At 39.2% G+C, this 24040-nt stretch overlaps 3 protein-coding genes across 3 annotated transcripts; 2 read left to right on the top strand and 1 right to left on the bottom strand.

Annotated features, from left to right (window-relative positions):
* Positions 1-1448: 1448 nt before the first annotated feature.
* Positions 1449-12102, top strand: CLUP02_09039 (uncharacterized protein; the record flags this gene model as incomplete). The annotated part of the gene is made up of 6 exons (XM_049288020.1): positions 1449-1455; positions 10845-10945; positions 10999-11098; positions 11162-11501; positions 11674-11808; positions 12036-12102. 6 exons carry the CDS (start codon positions 1449-1451, stop codon positions 12100-12102), a joined length of 750 nt encoding a protein of 249 aa, XP_049145164.1.
* A 486-nt stretch (positions 12103-12588) lies between these two features.
* On the top strand, positions 12589-15674 carry CLUP02_09038 (uncharacterized protein; the record flags this gene model as incomplete). Its single annotated transcript, XM_049288019.1, has 9 exons — positions 12589-12749; positions 12959-13478; positions 13530-13652; positions 13708-13720; positions 13771-14165; positions 14214-14281; positions 14337-14548; positions 14605-14783; positions 14853-15674. 9 exons carry the CDS (start codon positions 12589-12591, stop codon positions 15672-15674), a joined length of 2493 nt encoding a protein of 830 aa, XP_049145163.1.
* Positions 15675-16108: 434 nt separating this feature from the next.
* CLUP02_09037 (uncharacterized protein) lies at positions 16109-22530 on the bottom strand (the record flags this gene model as incomplete). The annotated part of the gene is made up of 21 exons (XM_049288018.1): positions 16109-16156; positions 16214-16268; positions 16334-16518; positions 16577-16674; positions 16731-16767; positions 16878-16998; positions 17051-17143; positions 17207-17568; positions 17662-17942; positions 18007-18250; positions 18288-20640; positions 20703-20831; positions 20919-21151; positions 21223-21249; positions 21413-21468; positions 21524-21650; positions 21819-21885; positions 22016-22092; positions 22175-22226; positions 22288-22365; positions 22463-22530. The coding sequence occupies 21 exons, from the start codon at positions 22528-22530 to the stop codon at positions 16109-16111; spliced, it is 4791 nt and encodes a 1596-aa protein (XP_049145162.1).
* Positions 22531-24040: the final 1510 nt, after the last annotated feature.

Here is a 24040-nt window from a genome sequence, read left to right as displayed (position 1 = left end):
ACTAGGAGTTTACTTTTATTAGGGGTTTTAGTTTTCTAAACCCGATTCTATTTTAATAAAGCCTATAATAACGTTAATAGCGGCTATAGTAGTTTTTGGCTTTTTAAAGTAATCTTTAGAAATATATTTAATATTATTATAAACGAAATAAGCGCTACTATCCTTAAGCTTTTAATATAGGGCTTTAAAGATCGTTTTGCGGGTAGAAGTACGACCTCGGTCCTATTTAGTACTTTTAGTACTTTTATTATTTTTACTATTTTCATTATTTTTATTATTTTTATTTAAGGTTTAGCGGGCCTAGCTAAAAGCCTTAACTAAGCGGTCCTTTATAAAAGGGGGCTATATTATATTAGCTAGCTAAGCGACGTACTTAGTATATTTTTAAAAAGTAGCCCTATTATTTAGGTATTTTAATATAGCTTAGTTACGAAAATATATAAGTAGCTTATTATAAAAATAGCGCTTTTATTAAGACTTTAAAAGCTTATTAATACGCACGAGCTTAGTAAATATAGAGCGCTTTTAATAAACGTTTTTAAGTATAATTATAAGTACGTTTAGCTTATAATTAGTATCGTTTATAGTAGTTAGGCTAATATAAGCCGACTTAAGCTCGTAGAGTAGCTACTTAGTTATAATAATCTTATTAAAAATTAGTATTAGGTATATAAACTCCGTAGTACTACTTTTAATTTTATTAATAATATATTCTAAGTAGTATTTATTTATATTATAGTTAGTATTCTCTAAGCGCTTCGTAATACGCTAGAGTTAGTAATTAAACTTAAGGCTAGTATTATTATTTATAAAAATAAGTATATTAAATATTTTTTAAGATCCGTAAGTAACGGGATAGGATAAGGCTAGAGTAATTTCGCGGCTATTTTATATTTTTAAATATACTAATTATTATTTTAATATACTAAGAGTAGCGGTATTTTAAATAGAGCTAGCTTAAGAGCCGTTCTCTAACTACTTTAGTTTTTGAGTTATAGCTATATTATTAATATAGGCTTAAGTAAGGGCTTTTTTTATAATATAAAGCTCTATAATAGTAATATATATAAGGTCGAGGTTCTTATAAGTTATTATATATAAGCGCTTAGTATTATTACTTAACTAGTTAATAATAGAGGCTAGGACCTACTCTAATTAGTACTAAGTAATACGTATTTTTAACTACTATTCGATCTACTTAAGTAAGGTCTTTTTATCGTTTTTAAAATATAGCTCTTATATAAGGTCGAGGTTAATATATTACTTAGTATTTTTTTTAAAGAGGATATTCTAGCACGTATAGCTTTAACGAGGTAATGCGGGATATTCTTATAAAGAATATAAAAAGTGAATATTCATATAGAAGCAAGAATATATGAATATAGGGGATATAAGCGTATATAAAAGAGGTTTTTATAGTAAAGAGAGTAATATAGTTAAATTACTATATGAGAAGTTGCTTGCTTAACGAAAGGTCTAGGTAGGCAAATACACGCCTATATATAGGCATAAAAACCTCCTACTAGAATATTCCATTGCTTATTAATTATGATATAATTAATAAGCGTATACGTAAGTGAATGCGTAATCGTAGTACGTAATTCCGCCTCGAGTAAATTCCAGATTATTCAGTTACCTTCCAGTACTTTCCATTGCTCACGTAAGCTTATATAAGCAGTATTGCTTACATAATCAATACCTATAATAATCTACAGAAGTCGTAGATTAATATGGTATATAGTTTGCTTACGTAATATTGATAATAAGGCGAATAATAAGGTAAACAAAGTTACCTTCGTAACAGAATTCCTAGCTAAGAATAAGGGGTAAATAATTATAAATATTTATTAAAGCTTTATAAAAATAGACTTTTTATAATATATTATTTATAAATAATAGATTCTTCTATTTCCTAAGGGAAGTTAGACCTTAGCTCTTATATTATAGTAGTAAAAAGAAGTAAATAAGTAAATATACGTAAGTTTCTTTATAAATATAAAAAGATAGCTATTTTAATATTATAATAAGTATATAGTATATTTAATATACGTACTAATTTAATACTAACTATATAGTTATCTACTTTTTTTAAAAATAAGTAGAATAATAGAAGTTCGACGATATAAAGTCGTTTATAGTTAATATAAACTATAAATATATAAAGGGTATAGGTTAATAAGAAATTATTTAGGGCTAGTATAACTAGAATAGTAAAAAAGGTATATTATGATACTAAAAATATTTCCGAAATATTTCTTAACCTTTATTTTAAAATTATTAATATATTACTTATAAAGCTCTACCTCTTATACGGGTTTATATAAATACTAAAACTATAAATATATACTACTATATATTTCGAGCTATATTTAATATCTTAAAATAAAAGTATTAAGTTTAAGTTTAATAAAAATACGTTTATAGAACCGGCCTTCTTAGAGTTACTTTAAATTAAGTAGATATAATAATTAAGGGCTTAGGTAAATGCTTTATTAAAAGGTTTAACCCTTAATAAACATAGCTTACGTAGGTCTAAAACTATATATACTTATATTATATATATTTTAAAAAAGATATTAAAGAACTTCTAAGCGAAAATTGTTTTTATAATATAGACTTTACTTATAATATATTAATATCTTTTTTAAAATATTAAATAGTACCTAATTATAACGAGCTATACGATATAATTTATTATAAGTATTATATCTTACTATATATAGCTTATAATAAAAACATTTCAAAAATATTTCGAAAGGGGAAAACGTTTTTAAAATGTTTCTAAAATGTTTCTTATTAATACCTTGCCTAATTAATAATAACTTATTACGTTATAAAAAACTTTCTATAATATACTAACTAGGTAAAGTATAAACGAGAACTATATATTATAACCGGGTTTTATAATAAAATAACTAAGGTTTCTTTAAAAAACTAGCTTCTAATACTTAATAATATAAATATAGTCGAGATCCTTTACTTAGTTTTATATATTTAGACTAGCTAATATTTCCCTTTACTTACTATAATTAATAAGTACGTATTAATAATTAGCTATTATAAATATTAACTAACTTTAATAATACTTATAACTAAGATTAGAATTTAATATCGCAGGATTTCGTAACGCGTTATAAGTATATTATAACTTTATATTAAAATACTAATATTATAGGCCGTTTTTAGTATCTAATATAACGTTAAAGTATATCTAAAATGCGCTTTAATAAATACTTATTAACTATTAAATTAAAAAAGATTAAAAAATCGGGCTAAGAGTTTATAAACTAATACTAAAGAATTATCTTATACTTAATAAAGAACTCGTAAGGATTTAGTTACTAATTAATAAAGTAGTTCTTAAAGTGAGAACTCTAATAGTTTTAGTTTTAATAATTATAATAATTTTAATAATACTTAGTCTTAACGCGGAGTAAGTATTTTATTTTCTAAAGTACCTTTTTTATTAAATAGAAATTAAAACCCCCTAAGTTCCTTAGTACTTTATAACGGTTTATAAAAATAAGTTACTTAATTATAAACGTAAATAAGTATAAATTATTTTATATTTAAAAAATAATAAGTAAGGGTTAATAAGATCTAAGAGGATAAAGAACGAAAAGAATAGGAGTTTAAGCTTAAATAAGAACGTAAAAAGTATAGGTTTTTAATAAACTAAGCCTATAAAAAGCATAAGTTTATTATAAAATAAAATCGCTTAAATAGGGTAATAAAAATAAAAATAGCGCTTAATTAACAAAAATAAGAGTAGGAAATAAGCTAGTAAAATAAAAGCTCTTAAAATATTTTTATATCTATTTCTTTTTTAACTTCATTTTTATTTAAGTAATCTAAAATATTTCTTTTATAATATTAATATAAAGTATAAATTAATATTTATAATATTTTATTAAATTATAAATAAGAATATTTTATAGGTTTTTTTAAATATTAATAATAAGAAAGATTATTCTTTTAATAAAGTAATCCGTTAGGGCCGTATTATATATTACGTATTAAAAAAAGCTAAATATATTACGCTTTATACTTAACTACTAATTAAAATAACTCCTAACTTTTTATTACTTATTTAAAAAGCGAGTTATTCCTATTTTAATATATTTATAAAACCTCTGAATATTAGCTTATATAAGTAGCTAAATTTTATATTATATACTTCTTTTTATTAAATATTAAGAGACCTTTTATATATTTTTTTATATTTATAATAGGAATTAATAGGGACGTATAACGAATTAATACGGATATATAACTTTTAAGGATATATAATATTTTTTATTTCTAATAAGTCTAAAGATTTATTATTAATATACTTAGGTTTTATTACTTTTTTTTAAAATACTTATCTCTTTTTAAAAACATTTTTATATAATTATATTTTGAGAGAGCTTTATTACGAAGCTATTATTAATTTAATACGTTTTATATCCTCTTTTTTTTAAAAACTATACTAATTTATATATTATAAAATAGGTTTTTCAATAGCTTACGTACCGAGCTTATATTACTAAGCTTAATTTAATAACTTCAATAATTAAAACTATTTTATAAAATACTAACGCTCCGATAATAATAATATATTATTATTTTTTATTTTAAATAAAAGCTATATTAATATTACTTAGTTTTATAAAATTAACGATCCCTATATATATAATAACTTAATAAATAGTATTTTATTTAAATTATTATAAAAGACGTAACTACTATCTCATTATTTATATTAATATATTAAAAGGAATTAATATACTAGCGTTAAAAATTAATATATTAGCGTCGCTCTTATATTAGCGTCGCTATTTTACTTTTTAATTAGTTTAAAAAAATTATTAATATAATTAGATTTTATTAAATACTTATAAAGTATCCTAAGCCTTTATTTTTTTACGTTTCTTATATTTAAGTTATATTATTAAGCCTCGAAATTTAACTTATAGTATTTATTTATAATAGCTTTTATAATTAGAATTAAAAACGTTTTTAAAGCTAATTTTAAAATAATACTTTTATTAAAAAGCTTCCCCTTTTATAAAAACGATTATTAATTAATTACGGCCTTTTATTATTATCTAACTAATTATTATTAAGAATTAATATACTAGTATTATAAATTAATATACTAATATCGCTCTTATATTAGTATCGCTATTCTACTTTTTAATTAGTTTAAAAAAATAGTACTTCTCTATAAAAGTAATAAGGGTAACTATATTAATATAACTATTCTTATTATCCTCTTTAACTTAAGCTCTAATTTAAAAATTTTAAAAATAAGAATACTACTATAACTTACGTACTTATTTAGAACTACTATATTACTTATTTAAAATTTATAAATCTTAAATTAGTTAATAATATAAGCTTTTATAAGTCTTAAGTAAATAAGGCTTTTTTTATTATATATTTAAAATATATAAAAAGTAAATTATAATAACGTCTACTTAACTACTCTTTTTAATATAATTATAATAATTTATTATTATTATAAATTACTTTTGACTAACTTTGTTTTTTTAAATACTAAGCTATATTAGCCGTTTACTTATATAATTCCCTATTATCCTCTTCTTATTAAGAATACTAGACTAATTCTTTATTTATTATTAAGATAAGCTTAATATTTAATTTTAATTTAGCTAACTTATTCTTTTTACAAACTTAACTAATATTAACTTATTTTTATTTTTAAGTAAATAGCTTTGTTTTTTATTATTTATATTTTAATTATAATAAATAATATAAGCTTAACTAGCTAACTAGCTTTTTTTAAATAAGGCTAGTTATAATAAAATAAGCTATACTATATTTTTTTAGTTTATTATAAAAAGATATAATAATCTTAAAGTTAAGGATTTAGTAATATAAATCTAAAAAAAACGTTTTTTAAAAACGTTACTAAGGGTATACTTCTTATTTATTAAAAATAGCTAAATTTAATATTTTAAAATAGATCTTATAATAATATAAAATACTTAGCTTAATTAAAATAATATAATTTAGATTATAAAGTCCGAGGGGGTTTAAAAATAACTTTTTATTAAATAGTATTACTTTTTTTATAAACTAGCTTTATATCCTAATTAAAGTAAAATACTTTAAAAAAAAGTATTATTTAAAGTTTACTTAGGTACTTAAAATAAGTATTTATATACTCTTAGTTTATAAATACCTCGTTCTTCATATAAGCTTAGTAAAAACATAGCTCCTAATCGCTAATTATATTTTATATAACGTTAATAAACTAATATAAATAACTAAGATTATTTAAAAAATAATTTTTAATATTATTATTACTTAACTTAGTATTAAAAGTAACGTAAGTACTAAAGTTTTAATATTTTTAAATAAAATAACGGGCCTACTATACTTTTAAAAATAAGTATATTATATAAAAATACTAAAGAATTAGGTATTAGTTATTAAACTTTTTATAAAGCTTAGTCTGGGCTTTCTTAAAAATATACTTAATTTTAACGAAAATAATAAGCTTTTATATTATAAAGACCTTATAATATATATAAGGGGGGGGGCTTATTAATAAGTATATTAATATAAGCTTTATTTTTATTACTTAGCGTAATTATTACTTATATTAATAACTAATATTTTTAATTATTAAACCTATTATCATTATTACTAATTACGGTCCTTAACTTATTTTTACTTAGCCCTAAGTATAATATTAAAATTAATATAATAAATATAGAGTTATTACTAAACGTCTAAGAACTACTCGTTTAGTATAGCCTTTATCTATTTATCGTAATTTATAATAATAATAATGAAATAACAAACTAAGTATTAGTTTATAAATTAGTAAATACTTACTAAAGAAAACTAAAAGCTTTTTAATTTTTTATTATTAATAAAGCTAAATATAATATTATAAATAGATTTAAAGTAAGTCTATTTAGTAATTTAAAAAATAAAGAGCTTAAAATAATTAATATTATAAATATTATTAAAACTAATTACCTTAGGGAATCGCTTCTATATTTAGAAATAATAAAAAAAGGTCTAAATAAGGCTAATAAAGCGGTTTAGTTCGTTATTTACTTATTTTATTATATATAAAATATCTTACTTATTAAATAGCTTAATTAATACCATAATTAGCGAGTATTTAGCTAGTTTTTCTTAATTTATATAAGCCTTAGTATTATAAATATCTTATTAAATAAATAAGGACTTTAAGAACTACTTTTAAATAATAATACGTATATTACGAGCCCGAATCCTAACTCGTTAACTTAAATTTTAATAATATCCTTAACTACTTTAATAAGCTTATAATATAAAAAGTACGTAAAGGCTTTAAAACTAGGGCTATAATTATATTAATTATACTAAACATTTAAATAATAATATAATAGCTACTTATCCTCTTCTTAAGCCTTAATAATAACTTATTATTTATAACCGTATTTATAAAACTTATATTATTAAATACTAGTGCTTTATATAAACCTAGGCTTATTAAAACGATTATATTAAAAAGTATATTAAATAATTTAGCCTCGAGCTTTATACTTATTCCGCTTTATAATACTGAATAAATCTATTAGTTTTTATAAAATTATTAACTTAGTTGAAAAAAGTATTATACGTTTATTCTAAATTATTAAGAATTAATAAGTTTAGGATTTTAGTTATAAAAAAAAAAGATTAGTTATTTTAAATATGATAAGAGGCTATAGTTTAAAAAAACGCTTTGCTTTAAATAAAAAATAGCTATAAGAGTAAATAAGGTAATAAATTAACTTAGGGACCCTATAATTATTATTATTAATAAATATATTCTTATTATTAAAGTAGTACTATTATTAATTATTAATTAGTCCTAATAACTTATTTAATAAGTTAAAGAGTATTACTAAACTACTTCATTATAAAATAAGAAAGTTATTAAAATTATTTACTAAAAAGAGAGGGGTTATACTTTAAAAAAAATTATAAAAAAGTAGTTTACTAAGTTTTTATTATTCCCTTAGAGAAATAATAAGTAAAATATAATATAAGCTTTATATTAAAATAATTATTTATAAAAAGTTATATATTTTATTGTAGCAGTGGGCACCAGGGCCCTATAGGCCCTATGGCTTAGCCTTAAGCTACGAGGCTAAGCTCTTAGTAATTACGTAACGAGCTAAACCACTAGGCCCAAAGGGCTAGCTTACTAACTTCTATTTACTATTCTATTTTTTCCCTCTTTATATTAAGTCTTTAATTAATTAAATTAATATAGTAGCGTTCTAACCTACCTCGAGTTCCCTTTTATAATACTACTTAACGTTACTTAATTAACTATTCTTTAAAAATAAAACGATAATATCTTAATTAATTAACTACTTATTATCCTAACTAGCTACTCTTATTAAAAAAGCGTATAAAAAAGCCGAGTAATAACTAACTAAATTAATTATATATAAGTAGCGTAATTAATACTCCCTAAATATATACCCCCTTTACTAAACGTAATAATTAAAAAATATAATTAGAGAGGCTAAGTCTCCCTTTATACTAACGGCTTTTAACAAAATTACTACTTTTACGAGTCCTAATAAAGCGTTATAAGCCCTAATAAAGGCGCTAAGCTCTTAATTATTAACCCTAAAGTTATACTATTTAACTAGTTAATAAAGCGCTTCTTACCTTTTATTACTTAGGCTAATTACTTAGCGTACTTTAATAACGTAGCTAACTAGCTTACCTTACTTATTTATATTTATAATAATATCTGTTACGAAGGTAACTTTGTTTACCTTATTATTCGCCTTATTATCAATATTACGTAAGCAAACTATATACCATATTAATCTACGACTTCTGTAGATTATTATAGGTATTGATTATGTAAGCAATACTGCTTATATAAGCTTACGTGAGCAATGGAAAGTACTGGAAGGTAACTGAATAATCTGGAATTTACTCGAGGCGGAATTACGTACTACGATTACGCATTCACTTACGTATACGCTTATTAATTATATCATAATTAATAAGCAATGGAATATTCTAGTAGGAGGTTTTTATGCCTATATATAGGCGTGTATTTGCCTACCTAGACCTTTCGTTAAGCAAGCAACTTCTCATATAGTAATTTAACTATATTACTCTCTTTACTATAAAAACCTCTTTTATATACGCTTATATCCCCTATATTCATATATTCTTGCTTCTATATGAATATTCACTTTTTATATTCTTTATAAGAATATCCCGCATTACCTCGTTAAAGCTATACGTGCTAGAATATTTAATAAGCTTATTATAAGTAAGACGTTTTTAACGATTTAATATAAATATACAGTATTTTTAACCCCTTTTTTTTATAAATTACGTATTTATTTTGTGTATAGCTACTTTAATATATTATATATAATATTTTTAATTTAATAAAATTAAATAAAAGTAGTAATTTATAAGTTTTTATAAAAGATGCGAATTTCGGTATACTAAGATCTATTACTAAAGACTAATAAGCTCTTATTAAGTCTTTTATAAGTTATTTATATTATCTTATTAAGTAATTTTATATATATACTATATTATATCTTCTTTAGTTTAAAGAAGTATATCGCATTCTATTCTTAATATATAACGCCTTTTTTAAATCTAGTATATATAATATAAATAGTACTTTATTTAAAAAGAAAACGATTAAAAATGTTTTCGAAACGTTTTTAAAACGTTTTTGAAATGTTTTTTAAATAACTAGACTTACTTAATAATCTTTTTTATAATATTAAATATCTTAACTTTATCTCGTAATATATTATACTTTTTAACGAGGTCCTTTAAAATAATTATATAATAAAAGTCGTTATAAAGTATATATAAATAGGCTTTACTACCTTAGTAAGTATAATAATATCGTATTATAAGTATATCTTTTAAAATAATACTAGTTATTAAAAAATTAATAATACCTCGTTAGGTATTATATTAAATCTACTATTTTTTAATAATTTTTAATATTAAGAAATAGAAAGTTAAATATACTATATCCTATAGCCGCTCGATTTTTTTTATAAATAAAGCTTTAGTTAAAATAATAAACGTAACTCTATTATTAATAGTTAGAGGAAACTTAGGTATACCGGCCGCATATTAAAGTTATTATATTATAATAATACCTCGGTTATTTTAAGTTTTAGTGCGGATATTTAAGCTATTAAAAATAATAATATAATTATCGGAATTATTATTTATAACTTAAGTATTATATTAATATTTAGTATAGAGGTTTAATTTATATAATACTTATTCGTTTAATTAACTCTTTATAAATAGGAGCTCGATATTTATAAAGATTAGGATATAAAATAAATGCGCTATTATAATTTAAATTTTCTTAAATATTTTATAATAGATTAAATTCGCTTTACTAAAGTAAAAGTATTAAAATAATATTATTATTATATATAATAGATAAGTCTTATAAGAATAATTTTATAGAGTCGGTTATAATAAGCGAATTTTAGTATAATTAAGAAGAGATATAATTAAGAAATATTTTAAAATAATTTAGTAAAGCGTAAAGTAGTATATTCCTTTATTATTTAAAACTCGTAATATTTAAATTAGTAATAAAGCGATTATATAGTAAAATATTTCTAGCCCTTAATTAGCTAAAAATTTACCCGGGGATCTATTAATAACTAAGTACTTATTATTATGTACGGGACTCTTACCTTAACTAGGGGGGGTTATTATTAGTTTATCGAATTACTCTAAGAGGCTATCGTAGCCGATCTAAAGTACGAGCAGGCCCCAGCTGCCGCCGTCGCCGCGCCGCGTAGCGTGGCGCCAATCGCATCCAGAAGAATTCTCGCTGATATTCTGGTGCCTCCGTCCTTTGCACCTACATACCGGAGCTTCACGTTTGCATCACTTTCATTTTGACGAGTGCCACACTCATGCTGTGCTCCGTAATGTACGAATACCCTGAGTGGATGAACTGAACCAGGGGCCCAGAGCGGCGGAAAGCTTGCCGAAGATGAAGGAAACATGAAAGAGAGGAAGGTGACGGTGATCGATCCCATACGGCCCCGATCCGTGGTGTCTGGACATGCCGGTTTTGGCCCCCATCCGACGCTACCCTGCGCCGCAGACCATGTACTCAGAGAGAGAACCTGAGAGATGCATCCATTCGGCGGTTCGGCGGTTCTTTCTCCTCCCCTGACAACGGCAGGCCTGGATGAGACTGGACTGTTCCCCGCCGTCAGTCCCTTTACCTTTCTCAGTTTCCGAGGTCCTCTCCGCATGACGTTGATCAAGCCTCATCCAAGCCTGACTCGCAAAGCCTGGCGAGACGCCATTCTCTCATTTATCCTCACACCCGTCACGCCCTATTCTAGTCCTGACGCCAGAAAAGAACGGCCACCGGCCAGTCCCATGGTTGCCTCACTTCCCGCACCGTCCATTGACATCAGATGCTCCCCAGAAAGACCAACCTCAAGCTGCCCTACTACGCAGCCGTGACAGCCACGGTAGTGTAGACTCTTGCTAAGTTGCCTCAACTCAAACCCGCACCGGGGTGTCTACCGGGGTGGCTGAAAGTCAAAGTTGCCGTTATTCTGTGTGTGTCTCGTGGGTTACACTCAACAACGTCCGAATCCCACTGGGTCATCCCCTGTGCCAACCCTCAAGTCCTTGGTCTGTGCAGCTTCAAAGAGAGAGACGCATGGTCCAACTCGTCCAAGAGCTTGGCATCTCCCTCGATATCGCACGTGGGCGAACCGGCACCGACAAGTTCACCAACCATCAACCGACCTTTTTCAGCTTGTGTGTGCCTATCCCAACTTATTAACGCGTGGGTCCCGTCAAGGATTTCGAAGACTGAAGCAGGAAGTTTGCATCTTCGACCCTCTCTCCATTCGCTCTATCGATTAATCAAACAAAAGAGATTCCATCAAAAAAGTAACGTAGCGTTTCGCCCTTCGGGATTAGGGTCCGCTTCACGCCATCGAAGCCACGGCAGACACCAGTGCCGATCACTGACGCGCCTCGAGCTCGCAGCCGGTAAACTCTAATCCCACGCTTGAACCTTTCAGGGGGACCAACGAGGGCAGAGCCTAACTGTTTGGGCCTTCATTTGAATCTAGACCTGCGAAAAAAAAGAAAAAAAAGAGGATTACCTACCGCCTGGATGGAAATACCCGCTCTTGTGCGTCCCTTTACGAACTTTTGGACGTGGAATGCTATCAAACAACGCGACCTCCTGACGTCCTAATCATATCATATTTCCCTTTTCCCACCGTCTTTCTGCCTACATTACCTATATTCGTCCCTTGGCCCCCACGCCCCGTCCAGCGGTCCCGGCTCCCGGGACGTGTGGTCTGCCTGCTTCTTCATCGACCGATTCCGTTCTCCACGAAATCCTTCGCGGCCAATCCCCAGGTTTCTCGTTCCCACCGGTCGTCAACTAGTTCCACATCCCCGCAGCTTCGGTCTACCTACTTGACTCTTTGTCTGCCTTCATGGTTTGCGGTTTGCCTGCGTACAATCCAGGCTGGCACTCAACCGGCAGACCCGCGAGGCTGGGCGCAGTCGACCCCATGAGCGATGGATTTTGATGAAGAAACCAAGCCAAATCTGACAACCTTGAACATGAGCTCCAACGTGAGCGTAAGAAGCGAGTCTATCGGCGCTTTCGACCCTGCTACCCAGCAGCAGAATGGGTCAAAACCGCCCATCAAGCGCAGGTCGCCAATAGCCTGTCGGAGGTTTGTCCTGCTCGCCAGTGCGGCGGACATATCGCGAACTTGACGAGCTAAACTGTGTCCCAGATGCCGTCGGATGAGGAGCAAATGTGTGCATGAGAAGGGACAGCCGCCGTGTAAATCCTGCGCGGAAGCCGGCATACCAGCGAGTGAATGGTACCGTCCACACCGAGCAACGTCCGTGACGCGATCTCGAAGCTAATCAACGACAGCATCTTTCCCCAACGAGGCCAGCCGGATCTCGACCGCGAATACCGGCATCCTCGCTTGAGGGCTGAGAAGGCCGCGAAACGGGAAGCCGACAAGGCTAGACGTAGCGCGTCAGATGCTCAGGTCCCTCGGGGTCCCGGCGCGCCAGCTCTTCGTAAACCTGCAGACGAATGGGAGCTTCTCCCACCACTACCCGAAATCATCGACGCAGTTCACGGATTCACCCGCAAGTATTTTCAGCTAGGTTTCATTCCGAAGGAGCTTTTCCCCCGGCAGCTGCAGCAAGATCACCGTTCCGTCAGCGTCTTCCTTGTACTCGGTATCCTCAGTGTCTCTGCTCGCTTCTCACCAGCCCTGGCCCAGAGATACCATGGGGAGATGGAAGCCGTCGACTTCTTCATGGAACGGGCTAGCAGCCTCGCGCTCAACGAACTGTACCAAGAGCCTACCCTAGAGAGATGTCAAGCCTTTTATCTGTTAAGTCTAGCGCAGCAAGGCGGCGGTATGAGGAACAAGAGCTACGTGAGTTCCCTGCATGGAGTATTAGTACGGGCAGTGCTGAACGCTTGCTAGATCAACATTGGCATTGCCACAAGGATGGCTGTCTTGATGCATCTGCATCGCGAAGAGTTCTACAAGATGAAGAATCCCACGAGGGAGATGATTATCAGGGCGGAATCTGCACGGAGAACTTTGGTTAGTTGGACAATGCTTCAAAGGGCGGAGAGCTCTGCTAACAAATATATCATAGTGGATGTTACACAGTCTGTGATCACGAACGAAGACGAACGTGGCTTTTGCTAACAACACGTAGGCCAGGACAATCTCCATTGCGGTGCTCTTTCCCCCGTGTCACTAGCTGCCAACGACATCACGGCTCTTCTCCCTAGTAACGAGGAGGACTTTGCCTACGGCCGTGAGCCCTTGTCCCGTGCCGCGCTCGAGGACACGCCGCCAGCTCGCGAGAACCCTTCATTGATCCACCAACCATCTCGATCATTGTTCGCGAGTCTGATGCAAGCACATTATTATTGGGGGAAAGTCGCTCGTCGAGCGTTGGCAACGATGAAGAGCGCCAATCCTTGGGATCCGACGAGCGAGTACGCCATTACAGCAAAGCAGATCCTAAGCTGGGAACAGCAGCTTCCGCAAGATCACCGATGGAGTATGGTTCTTCTCAAAGGGCACAAGTCCGTCGGCGAAGATCTGGTTTGTGCCAAGATTCACTGCGGTTGGAGTTGAAGTTGACAAGTTCAGGCCTACCTCGGTGTCACTATGATAACGAAACTATGCAACATTGTGCTGAGGCGTGCGTATCTCGAGAAGTAAGCCCAACCACTCTTCGTCCTCCTCCTCCTCCGCAAATACTGACCTGAATAGCATCATCAAACCAGACGAGAAGGATATGCAACGCCGGGCGTTTTTCGCCAACATGTCCGACGACCTCTTCCGAAACGTGCGGGAGTTGTACGAGCAAATCGATGCTCAATTCAGCGTCAGATCCTCGGAGGAAGGTGTGGGAACCCAGATGGCGTCGTTCTGCGTCTACAGCTGCGGCCTTTTCTCGACCTACCTGGTCAAGTACAGGAACAGTGAGTACCCAGAAGCCGTGGAGATGTAACCGCATCGTGCTAACTAACCATCCTAGTCTGCTCCGATAAGAACATTGTCGCACAGGCTCCGAATATGCTCCAGCGGTGCATGTCCATCCTCATCGAATCTAAGCAGACTTGGCCCCTCGCCTCCCGCTGGCTCGAATCTCTGGAGCGCTTCTCGCGTGATCCCAAAGCAGCTGCCTTTAGTCTTGAGGGCAGTATGGCCGACGGCGTAAGTTCCAGCCCCTATTTCCAACCCAATGGTGCTCGAGAAGGGAAAAGCTGACGAGAACCATATCAGAACGACCGAACCCTCCGACCGCTCCATCCCTCGCCATCCAACTTCACAAAGGGCCCACGCGCCGAGGCACCCAAGTACCAGCTCCCAGGCCCGCCGCCGACCCCGTTGAACGAGAAGAAGCCAGCGCCACTACGACACAGCAGCATCAGCAGCAACGCATCCAACAGCGTCCTCCCTCCCCCGAGCCCATCACCGAGCCTACAACAGCAGCAGCAAATGCACCAGCAACACAACTCTGCCTTCCCGCTCCCGCCGCTCATGAACACAACCCACCAACAGCAGCCTCAACTCCATCACCAACAGCAACAGCAACATCATCAACCCCTCTCTCCACACCACCAACAACAACACCACCTGCTACAACACCAGCCGCAACCACACCACCAACTCCAACAGCAACAACGCCACCAGCAACATCCTCCGACACCCCAAATGCAACAACACCACCACCAGCACCTCCCCCCAGAACTACACCCCCAGTTCTCCCCACCCATCTACTCCCAAGCACCCCCACCCTACAGCCCCAACAACGGCATGGGCATGCTCGTCCAAGCAGCAGCCTTCGACACCACAAGCCCCATCCTCGGCGCGCCGGCGCAGCAGCAGGCTCCGCCATCATCGACGAACCCGTACGATCCCACCACGGCCGCGGCGGTGGCGGCGTTTTACAATTCCCCGGGCTCGGCGTCCATCGTTCTCGGTCCCGGGACAGACGGCTTCGAGTGCGAGCTCCAGAGCTGGTTCGACGGCACGGCGCCGGTCCAGGCGACGAGCTGGATCGGGAACGGGGCGGCCGGTCTCGGGTGGTTTGGGTCCACGTGAGCTGTTCGCACTGAAGTGATGGCCTTCATCGAGGCGGAAAGCAAAGAACGGAATCAGAGAAGCCAAAAAGAAAGATTGAGAAAGTGCGCGTGTGCGTGAGGAGAAAAAGTGCTATTCGAGCGTCAATCTGAGCGATTCAGTCATTTCCTTTTTTTTATACATCAACCCCCTATTTAATCATACCTAGAGATCCGGCGCCAGGTTCGGGAAAATAAGGAAAGGAGAAGAAAGATAACAGAGTCAGCAGTGCTTGCGCCAAAATTTCGGAGGAGGGGCCGGCGCAACAATCATGAGACGGAAATATGAACCTTCGGGATCAGTGGGTCATTTTGGATTCCCTCATCTATCTAGCCGTGATTTGCTTTTTGCGACGGGGTGTTGCTTCATATATACTGTAGATCGAGATACCTGAGTGAATTAAGTTCGACCTTTGTCTACAATGCCATCTTTTCGCGAATTGACCCATTTGTGCAAGGTATACTCTGTGCCTGTCAGATGAAACGGATTTGAACCGACTTCCGTGCAGAAATTGGACTCACGCTAACACCGAGAAGCTGGGGAGTTGGAAGAAGTGGTATCATGTTGAACGGTGTGCTGGAAACAAAACATCTGAAAGGGAAAAATGCTTGATCTGTAATTTTTTTTAGGAATACTAGGACCTACTCAAGGAGGTGGGGTCTTGTTTCCCGTCAAATTTTATCAACTTGTCCGACGGGATGGGATATTCAACTGCAAACATTGAGAAGCACGGCGCTGACAGGAGTGAAAAGATAACCCACAGCGCTTCGGTCTCGAAGGATGGAAACAAAGCCTGGGCATAAACACCGACGACGCCCATCGCGGTCTGGATAAGTGTACACTGAAGTCCAGATAGAAAGAGTCCGTCAACTTCGTCATGATACTTTTGACGAGTAGTATGGAATGGTATCGTCAAGCAACAGAGATAATTTCATCGTGGCAGAGTATGGGAAATCCATCCATGTAGTTCGCAGATATCTGCCTCAGGGAGCAACAGTCATGGTAACCAAGTCTTATATCATGACACCACATTCACACATTTCAGAGACTGAAGGGGGCAAAACTCATTGAACTTCTACGACTATCAATCAGTGCTAGACATGAAGCCACTTGACCTCGTCATAAGCGCGTTGTGTGCCGTCTGTTTCTTCCTCTGCAGGATCCGTCTTTCCTCGCTGCGCCTACACTCTCCTGTGATATGCCCATTTCGCAAGGCCCTTCCTTTCTCATCCGCCCGCCGAGTGCGCGCGAGTCTTCTTTCCGATGAAGGAAAAGATACTCCGACGAAATCGCATACAAGTATGGCCTAGAGCAGAAAGCCTCCAGGGAGGCTAAAGGCTCTTCCTTTCCCGACCCACCTGATCACTTGACCAGGTTGGTTCGTCCGAGTTGGGATGTGGCCGACTCCGAAATGTGTATTGACGTTGTTCATTTCCCCGTCTCTCATTGCTCTCGTTTCCCCGTTGAAGGATGAAATCAAACTCCGGGTTCCATCTGAGGGAAACTCCTTCTACATGACTTTTAGGTCGCCAATGCGCTTTCTATGCGCGGCGTACATGACAATGAGGACTCCCGCCTTCTCTCTAATCCAGCTTTCCGTCGCGAAAATCAAAGTCCAGAAGATAACAGCCAAGGGGTGGGTGAAGTGGTTGAATAAGGGGTTGCAGTTTCGTGATGTGATATGGTGTGCTGGCAAGGGGTATTGGGGTAAAATTAGTCCTGGGGTGGTGGTGCAAGGGTGTCTATATACACGCGAGGGAGCTCCGTGTCTTTCGATGCTGTGTTGTGGCAAGAGCTGGGATTGGCTGTTCTCTCTCTCCTCCGTTTGACGCAGATCCGGGTTTCGGTAGAGAAACCGGCTGCTCCAGGATATGTGCTGGGCTTGGGGGTTGGTTGGGTGTGAATAATCAAACAAGTCGAAATACAGCGTCAGCCTCAAGCTTTTCAAAGCTCAAGTCTGCGCCATGACGCCGGAGGCACCGCCAAGCTGACGCTTGACCTGTTCGCGTGCCCAGCGAGCGGTCTCGATGGTTCGGGGCTGGAACTCGCGGTTGGTCTTGGTCTCCTTGATGAGCGCAGTGAGCCACTCCTGGCGGAAGACGTCGACAAGCTCGCCGTTGGGGTAGGCCTCAGCAAGGTCGCCAATAACGCCCATGGATGCACGCATGAGAGCCTCGCTACGGTTCATGTCGCTGGCAATCATGTTCAACAGCTGGAAGATCGAAGGCACGTATTGCTGAAGAGCAGGAGCTGCAGAAATGGGTTAGCGGATAGAACAGAAACAGGATCAAAATCATGATTAAATGGGACTTACTCTTGCCACCGGACTTCATAGCTCCGATGATACCACCCCAGGCATCCATGATACCCTCGCGAAGAGAGATAACGTAGTCGTACATCTCGTACGGGCCCTCGGGGCCGGCGTTGACAGTCGCCGCCTGCTGCAAGACCTGAGCGATGACGGACAGGTATGTCTCAAAGTGGCCGCCAATGGCGCCAGCAATGTCGCCGAAGCACTGCAGGATAGCAGGCTTGAACTGGTTGCTCAAGGCGGTGCTCTGTGAGAAATGTTAGCGAGGCCTCGCTTACACGTACAATGCCAACCCCGTGTCGCATCCACATAATGATGGATGACAACACTTTGAGTGCCGATTGGCGGTGATAACGTACCTTGAGGTTGTGAAGCAGGTGGTTCATGAAGTTGTCGCAGTACGGCTGGCTGCGCTCGCCAAGGGATCGCGTCAGATCGCTGACAAGACCGATAGCCATGGAGCACAGTGCGGGCTCCTCCTGGTTTGACAGAGCGTTGTAGAGGAAGGGAGTGAAAGCCTCCATGTACTTGGAGAAATCCTCCTCCATGGCGTTGGCCAGAGCGCTGATGGTAGCGAAGATACCATCGGGAACGCTAGACTTGCTGCCGACGGTGCTCAGAATCTGGAGCAGGGTCTGCATAATTCTGTCGCCCTGGGGAACAATCTCCTTGTCGAGTCTCTGGATGATGGCCTGGAGAACGGTGCACAAGCTAGTTTGCATCTCCTCCAGCATGATCCTGTCCTCAACACTAACGACCTGGGTCTGCATGGGAACGGTACCCTCTAGACGCTCGATGACGACGCCGGAAAGGGAGGCGATGGGCTGCATGCTCTCGCTGGCGGCATTCTGCACGAAGAGGTTGAGAACCTCGTAGGCGGCGGTGCGGACGTACGAGTCGCAATCGGGGCGGGCCGTGAGACCAAGCAGGTTGGTGACACTCTGGTTGAAGTGAGGAGTCAGAGGGTTCTGAGCGGCACCAAGGTCGCCAGAGAAGCGCTCGGCCAAGTTCATCAGGGCCCAGCAGCACGAAGATGCTATCTTTGCGCTGCTCATGAGGCCGTTGAACAGGGAGCGAATGAGAGGGTCGAGGTGCTGGTTAGGGTCGATGCTGTCGGACACGCTCTCAGTGATGCGACCAAGGGCATAGGCGGTCGAGTCCTTGACGTGCAGGGAGCTGTCGTCCATCATGCCGATAAGGATAGGAAGAGCCTGCTTGACGATGGGGTCGAGGACCTTCTCATCGGGGCCATCCATGATGGCGCCGAAAGCAGAAACGGCGGCATCACGGTGGTGCCAGTCTTCGGCACGCAGGTTGCCCTCAACGAATTGCAGCACGGGGCTGATGATAGCGGCACCGATGGCCTGAGCGTAGAGTTGAAGACACTGGTAGGCGGCGCGGGCCAAGTTGTACTCGTCATCGGCCGCATCCTCGTCCTGCTTGGTCAGAAGCAGAAGGAGAACGGGCACAACCTCGTTAGCTGCTACGCGAGCGAAGTTGTAGAAGGGTCTCATCTGGTCGGCGCTCTCGACCTGGGCGTTGTCGTCCTCGATACCGATCTCCTCCTCGCAGACGGTGCTCCAGAATTCAACAGCCAGCTTGGCAACGTCCTCGTCCGAAGACTTCATGCCCAGAATGGTAAGACCGAAGAGAGCCTTCTCCATGTAGAAACGCATGTTATCGTAGTAGAGACCCATGATGCGGTTAAGGCATCCAAAGGCGCCCTGCTGTATCCGGGAGTCATCGGCCTGGGTGGCCTCGCAAACGACCTGCATGATGTAGTTGCGCTCGCCCTCGTGCTTGAAGTTGTTGCCAACGAACTCGAGCGAGTCGCCCAAGGCTGTGATTGCGGCCAGGCGAACCTCAAGGCTCGTCTCCTCCTTGCGGGCACCCTGAACGACGGCGGTCAGGATGGCGTTGGAGTGAGCAATGAGAGCCGTTCGCAGATCGGGATCTTGGCTTTCGCAGATGTAACCGATCGTGGTCAAGGAGGCCTGCTTCTGGTGTTCGCCACCCTCGCTGATGTTCTTAACAAGGATGCCCATGAGGTCCTGCCACTGACTTCTCGGCAGCTCGATAGAAGCGATGGAGGAGATGACCTGAGCAGCAGCCTGGCCGGCCTGGGAGTTTGAGGAGCCGAGGGTCTGCAGGGTCAAGTTCTTGACCTGCGTCTTCGTCTCTTCGTCGGTCTGTTGGAGCCATTTTGCCTGGAGCTCTTGGTGACGGGCAAAGTCACGGGCAGTGAAAGCGTTCTTCAGGGCGAGACCTGCGGCGGCACGAATGGAGCCATCGGCGTTGTCGTTTGCAAGCTCTTGGACGAGAGTTGCGAGGTACAGGGGCTGTTGGGAAGGATGGTTAGCAAATTTGCCAGCGGCGGTGGGGGGAGGGGGGACTCGGGATGCAAAAGTGGGCGGGCACGTACGAAGTTGTTGTCGGCTGCTTGTGTAAGTTGCTGCTCGGCGGCGTTGCGCAAGTTCGCGTCTGTTCAGAATGTTAGCATGGCCATGAGGGTAGTGGCAGTTTGTTGATGCGCGATGTGAGGGCGGAAGCCAAGAAAAGCAGGTTCTGTTCACATTGCCCTGGCGACAATTTGGGGGAGACAGGAGGGGGGGATAGGATTTGCTGGCGATGCAAAACCTAGCAGGCGCAGTGAAGAATGAACGAGACCAAATGACGACGAGGACGCGAAAATAGCTTACCTGGCGACAGCGAATTGGCCAAAACTTGGTTGATCTCTGAGCCCGACATGTTTGCCGCTCTCAATGTGTGGTGGTTTGAAGGAGGTAAGGCTGAGCCAGTGCCGATGTTTGGAGAGGTTGGGAGGGGGGCTCGTTGACAGGTTGCACGTGTCAGGAGGTGGGAGGGAAAGGGTTCAGCAAGGCACCGCAGCTGAGGTCAGAGCAAAAGCGGGAGACGCGGGGGTGTTTTGCGGCGGCGGGTGGTCTAGGCAGAGAAGACAGGACCAGAGGTTTGGTTTGGTTGGCGTAAGGTGGTGTGTGAAGCGGGCGCCAGGGGTAGGGTCGGCAGTGCGTTGAGAGAGCAGCGACCTTGGGAGAGTTGGTAGGCGAGCTGGGAGGATGGATGGGTGAGAATGACCGGAACCGAGCGAACGGACAGGGAAAAAGGAAGCGAGAGAGAGAGAATGTGCCTGTATTGTATCTGTGTGTGAGAGAGATGACAAAAAAAGGATTCGCTCAGGATTCCGAATTAAAATGATACGCCAAAGACGATGTCTCGTGGTAAGGCCTTTGGCAAGAATTAGAGGGCGTACCGTAAAGAAAAGATGGTTGCGACAATGAACAGGCGCAGAAACCGGGTGGTGAGTAATGTGAGGATTTTTATGGTTTTATTTATTTCCCAGTCTCTTCCCTTTGGGTTGGTGAAGGAGAGGGAAAAATAGGAGCGGGACCTTGACGAGGTTGTTGACGATCTCAGGCTGCCCAGTTACAGTGTTGAAATGGCCCGCTATGGTAAGGTACGCAGTTCTGGGGTGCCGTAATAAGGTCAGGTAGGCAGGTACCTCTGCCAGGGACATGAAAAGCAGCAGGAGCGATAGAGGAGAGCGGGCAGGACGGGAAGGGGGGAATGACGGTGACAGCGGGAGCATTAGAGACAGCATACAATGGGCGGTGAATACGCATAATCCCCTGGGAAAAGGCACCTCAGGTAGCAGTAGTGGATGTCTACTCGTCACCTCTACTGTTTTTTAGTTCATCTTGTTGCTTAGGTGCAGCAAGGTCTCGCACCTTCTTCTCTACTACTGATACCTACTGACGGAGTACCTCATGGACAACATCTTTCCTTCCATACCTTACAGTGCGGGACATGCAGCTCCAGGAGGTACCCGTCATCCATCCAATGGAAATGCAGAACCGCCACTTTCTACAGGCTGAGGAGGTGACCCGACAGTGGGCAGCCGATAGGGGAACAAGGGCAAAAAAGAAACGACTGAAAAAAAAAATTTAAGACGTCGTGAAATGAGTGTGGGGAAGGAGAGAGGTTTCTGATGCACGAAACCGAGGAGGGGTCGTTTCCGTCTGCTTCTAGCTTCGTCCGCTTCCTGCACTCTGGAAATTGTTGCCTACCTTCCTATGACTTGAACGGACGAGGAAGGCACGGAAACAAGAAACACTCCTTCCCCCTTACTTTCTATGTCTGAAGCCATTTTCACATCTTCAACGGCACTGCAAGTCCGTTTGAAGCGTTGCTTTTCCGGCGTCTCTCTGGATTGTTCACAAGGCAGCCAGGGGACATGCTGAACTTTCGGCCAAAATATGTATCAACCGAGGGCGGGGAGGGGCAGAAAGTGAATCAAAATAATGAATGAGGCACTCTGTTTTTTCCTTTCCTATTGCGGCATACCTTTGGCACCGTGTGGTCCCGCTTCGCCTGTACGTATCCGATGGTTGCCGGGAACCAAGTGGAAGTTAGGCGCTCATCAACCAGTACCTGAACTCACGGCATCACTGCACCATAAGATAAGTCTCTCCGGATCCTTGAATATGGCGTCTCCTGTATTTGCTCCATCTAAACCCAGATTCACCTCACCAACACTGAAAAGACAGACAGTGAGGCTAACCTCATCAGGGCAGAAACCCCACACAATGGACGGGGAGACTCACAATGGACGGGGAGACTCACAATGGGGCGTCAGGGCTGCAGCTGCGCATGGCGTTGCCGGGCTGCCTTTTGCCCCTTCGCTTCGTTCCCTCTCAACGTCAAGAGTCAGCAGCTATGTTTTCCTGACAGAGACAGTCGTGAAGAATGCATAAAATCAAAAGTGAAATGGTTCTTTGTTCAACGGACTCAAAACTCCAGCACAATACAAAATACAAGTTATCCCCCTTGCCCTTGCTCAGCCAGGTCGATGGTAATGGTCAGCAGCCCAATCCAACGCTGCCCCTCTTCTCGGCCCATGTTCCGTGCCTACCTTGCTTCACTACCTAGCTGAGCTGACTAGGTATCCGGACGGGAGCACGGGAAGATAGAATGGAAAAAGTACCGCCGGGATTGAGATAAAGACCACATTTGGGGGTGCCTTGAGACGACTCCTCGTTTTCTTACCGAACCCAAGTAATGTAAGTGCGTAAGGCTTGCTGGCTAATTACTGCTTTGTGTGGTTGCTGCCGGTCCGGCTGAGTGACAGCCCCCATCCGAGCCCGCAAAAGGTCAGCCCGACGTCATCTCCTTCCCAGGCACCTGGATCCGAGCGCCTGCCTTGGCCTCAAGTTGAACACCCCGCGATGCACGTTGCAAATTTTGGGTCATCTGACTGTTGTTTCGTGGGCACGAACCAGTGAGGTCTCGATGAAATAGAATCCATATTGGCCTGCTAAAGGCTGGTCAAAGTACCTACTTGGTGATAAAACCAGTGTCAATATTAGTCAAAAGGGAACCACGAGTGGCTCATCAACTACTCCTCGTGACATAGTCTGAAACGTTCTAATAGTGTAAACGTTCTTTGAATAGATCCACTGCTATATTCTTCGGGAGCAAACACTTAGACTAGCTCTCAGGCTCACCTGGTATCTCATAGTGTAAGTACCTACATGCGTCGTGAGGTTTGGAAAACACCACGAACTGCAGCGGGTAACTGCTAGTCTCAATCCAACATCCATTCATGGCACCCTTCAATACTGTTGCGGACGAGGAAACTAATGGCAAGAGGATCACGATTCGAATTCATACTCTGCCATACCGCAGTCATCTGTAATCCACATTACCCATGCCTCCTTGTGCGTGTTACTTGAGTGACTAAACTCACCGTAGTGGAGGGGGGCGTGGTCAGGATCAAGAGCAACCAAGCCTTATAAAGCATAGACTCGCGGCCGCCGCCTCATAGATGTAAGGAGACCGGAAATGCAGCTTGCCTAGGCTCCAAAGCCTTGATTGTGTGAAGTAGATCTATGTTGTCGATCCAAGTGAAGCCAGCCGGCTTATGATCAGAAAAGCAGAGCTGCATTCCTATTTGATACCTACTACTACAGCAACCTGCCGTTACATTGTACCTCTTTCCCGTCGTTCGAAGATGAATACT

Source organism: Colletotrichum lupini, chromosome 4, assembly GCF_023278565.1.
Source record: "Colletotrichum lupini chromosome 4, complete sequence".
Taxonomy (NCBI): Eukaryota; Fungi; Ascomycota; class Sordariomycetes; order Glomerellales; family Glomerellaceae; genus Colletotrichum; species Colletotrichum lupini.
This window is presented reverse-complemented; position numbering and strand designations above follow the sequence as displayed.